This window comes from Hylobates moloch, unplaced genomic scaffold (genome assembly GCF_009828535.3).
Source record: "Hylobates moloch isolate HMO894 unplaced genomic scaffold, HMol_V3 SCAFFOLD_71, whole genome shotgun sequence".
NCBI classification, from domain to species: Eukaryota; Metazoa; Chordata; class Mammalia; order Primates; family Hylobatidae; genus Hylobates; species Hylobates moloch.
The window spans coordinates 326,319-326,954 of NW_026652346.1; the positions used below are offsets into that span (position 1 = coordinate 326,319).

The 636-nt window shown below is 49.5% G+C and overlaps 1 protein-coding gene across 1 annotated transcript in view; it reads left to right on the forward strand.

The window, feature by feature from the left end:
- LOC116463843 (mucin-3A-like) overlaps positions 1-632 on the forward strand; it is a gene marked incomplete at both ends in the record, with an annotated part of 2,131 nt that extends 1,499 nt beyond the window's left edge. The window contains 1 exon segment of the mRNA XM_058434873.1: positions 1-632. This exon segment is cut by the window's left edge and continues 10 nt beyond it. Within this exon segment, the coding sequence (XP_058290856.1) occupies positions 1-632 (632 nt within the window).
- Between the last annotated feature and the right edge of the window lie 4 nt (positions 633-636).

The following is a 636-nucleotide window of genomic DNA, read 5'->3' on the forward strand; positions in this document are numbered from 1 at the left end:
TCACTTCTTCAATCACCACCACTGAGACCACCTCACACAGTACTCCCAGCTTCACATCTTCAACCATCTACTCCACAGTCAGCGCATCCACAACTGCCATCACCTCACCTTTTACTACCTCAGAGACTGGGGTGACTTCCAAGCCTGTAACCCCATCTTCTCTGAGTACAGACATCCCAACCACAACCCTACGAATTCTCACCCCTTCATCTGTGGGCACCAGCACTTCATTGACTACAACCACAGACCTTCCCTCTATACCCGCTGATATCAGTAGCTTACCAACCCCAACACACATCATTTCATCTTCTCCCTCCGTCCAAAGTACAGAAACCTCATCCCTTGTGGGCACAACCTCTCCCACCGTGTCCACTGTGAGAACGACCCTCAGAAATACTGAGAACACCGCAATTAGTTCCTTTAGCACAAGTATTGTTGTTATGCCTGAAACCCCAACACAGACCCCTCCTGTACTGACGTCTGCCACTGGGACCCAAACATCCCCTGTACCTACTACTGTCACCTTTGGAAGTATGGATTCCTCCACGCCCACTCTTCATACTCTTACTCCATCAACAGCCTTGAGCACGATCATGTCAACATCACAGTATCCTGTTCCTAGCACACATTCCTCCA